The sequence below is a fragment of the Alosa sapidissima genome, chromosome 21 (genome assembly GCF_018492685.1).
Source record: "Alosa sapidissima isolate fAloSap1 chromosome 21, fAloSap1.pri, whole genome shotgun sequence".
Taxonomy (NCBI): Eukaryota; Metazoa; Chordata; class Actinopteri; order Clupeiformes; family Clupeidae; genus Alosa; species Alosa sapidissima.
Window position 1 is genome coordinate 29,095,542 of NC_055977.1, and position 736 is coordinate 29,096,277.

The 736-nt window shown below is 41.2% G+C and overlaps 1 protein-coding gene across 1 annotated transcript in view; it reads right to left on the bottom strand.

Moving 5' to 3' along the window:
- ptpn23b (protein tyrosine phosphatase, non-receptor type 23, b) overlaps positions 1–476 on the bottom strand; it is a 16,566-nt gene extending 16,090 nt beyond the window's left edge. Inside the window, 1 exon segment of the mRNA XM_042076892.1 lies at positions 233–476. Coding sequence (XP_041932826.1) covers positions 233–316 — 84 coding nt within the window. The 5' untranslated portion in view covers positions 317–476.
- Between the last annotated feature and the right edge of the window lie 260 nt (positions 477–736).

The following is a 736-nucleotide window of genomic DNA, read 5'->3' on the forward strand; positions in this document are numbered from 1 at the left end:
ACTGGCTATTTAGCTGTCTAACGTTAGTGTCCATTTAAAGTTGCGAAGTCTTAAAACTACCTGGCAGTATTTAAAAGATGGTCTAACGTCAATCTGTAGTTCCTATCTGACCAACTCTGCACGTGTATACGTGATCAAGCTGGCGATAAACAAACCCCAATGGATTAACGTTACTTGCTAAGACTTTTAAAAGCCGCTGGGCTGGGCTGGGCTGGGCGTCTTTGAATCTCACCTCTCGTACAGAATGGCTGATGTTAAAGTCTCCGGCTTTCTTTAGATCGAGACTGATCATCGGCATACGAGGAACCGCCTCCATAGTTGCCTAAATATCCAATTCCTCGTCCTCGGGCACCGGGAGTTCTTCAAATGTGTCATACAATATTTCTGGAAAATCTTTTACCTTTGACTTCGTTTATTGTTTACGTCCAGGCTCACTTCCCTTCTGGCAGCGCGCTGACCCTCCCAAGTATGCATGTGCACGTTGCTGTGATGTCATTACGTCACTTTGTGACTGTGGGGAAATGTAGTTTTAATCTCAAAATCATGCAGTTAAGATTTTACGCAAAGCAGAAGATACAATACATACACATTATGTATACATATGTATTGATATCGGTTGTCATCTATAATTGGACAGCTGAACAACAATGTGTTTATTTATTTATCAATTTTATTTCTTTACTTTGCTTGAGTGGTTGCATCTTGCATGCTCATTCAAGATTGGGGGTTTTAGCTT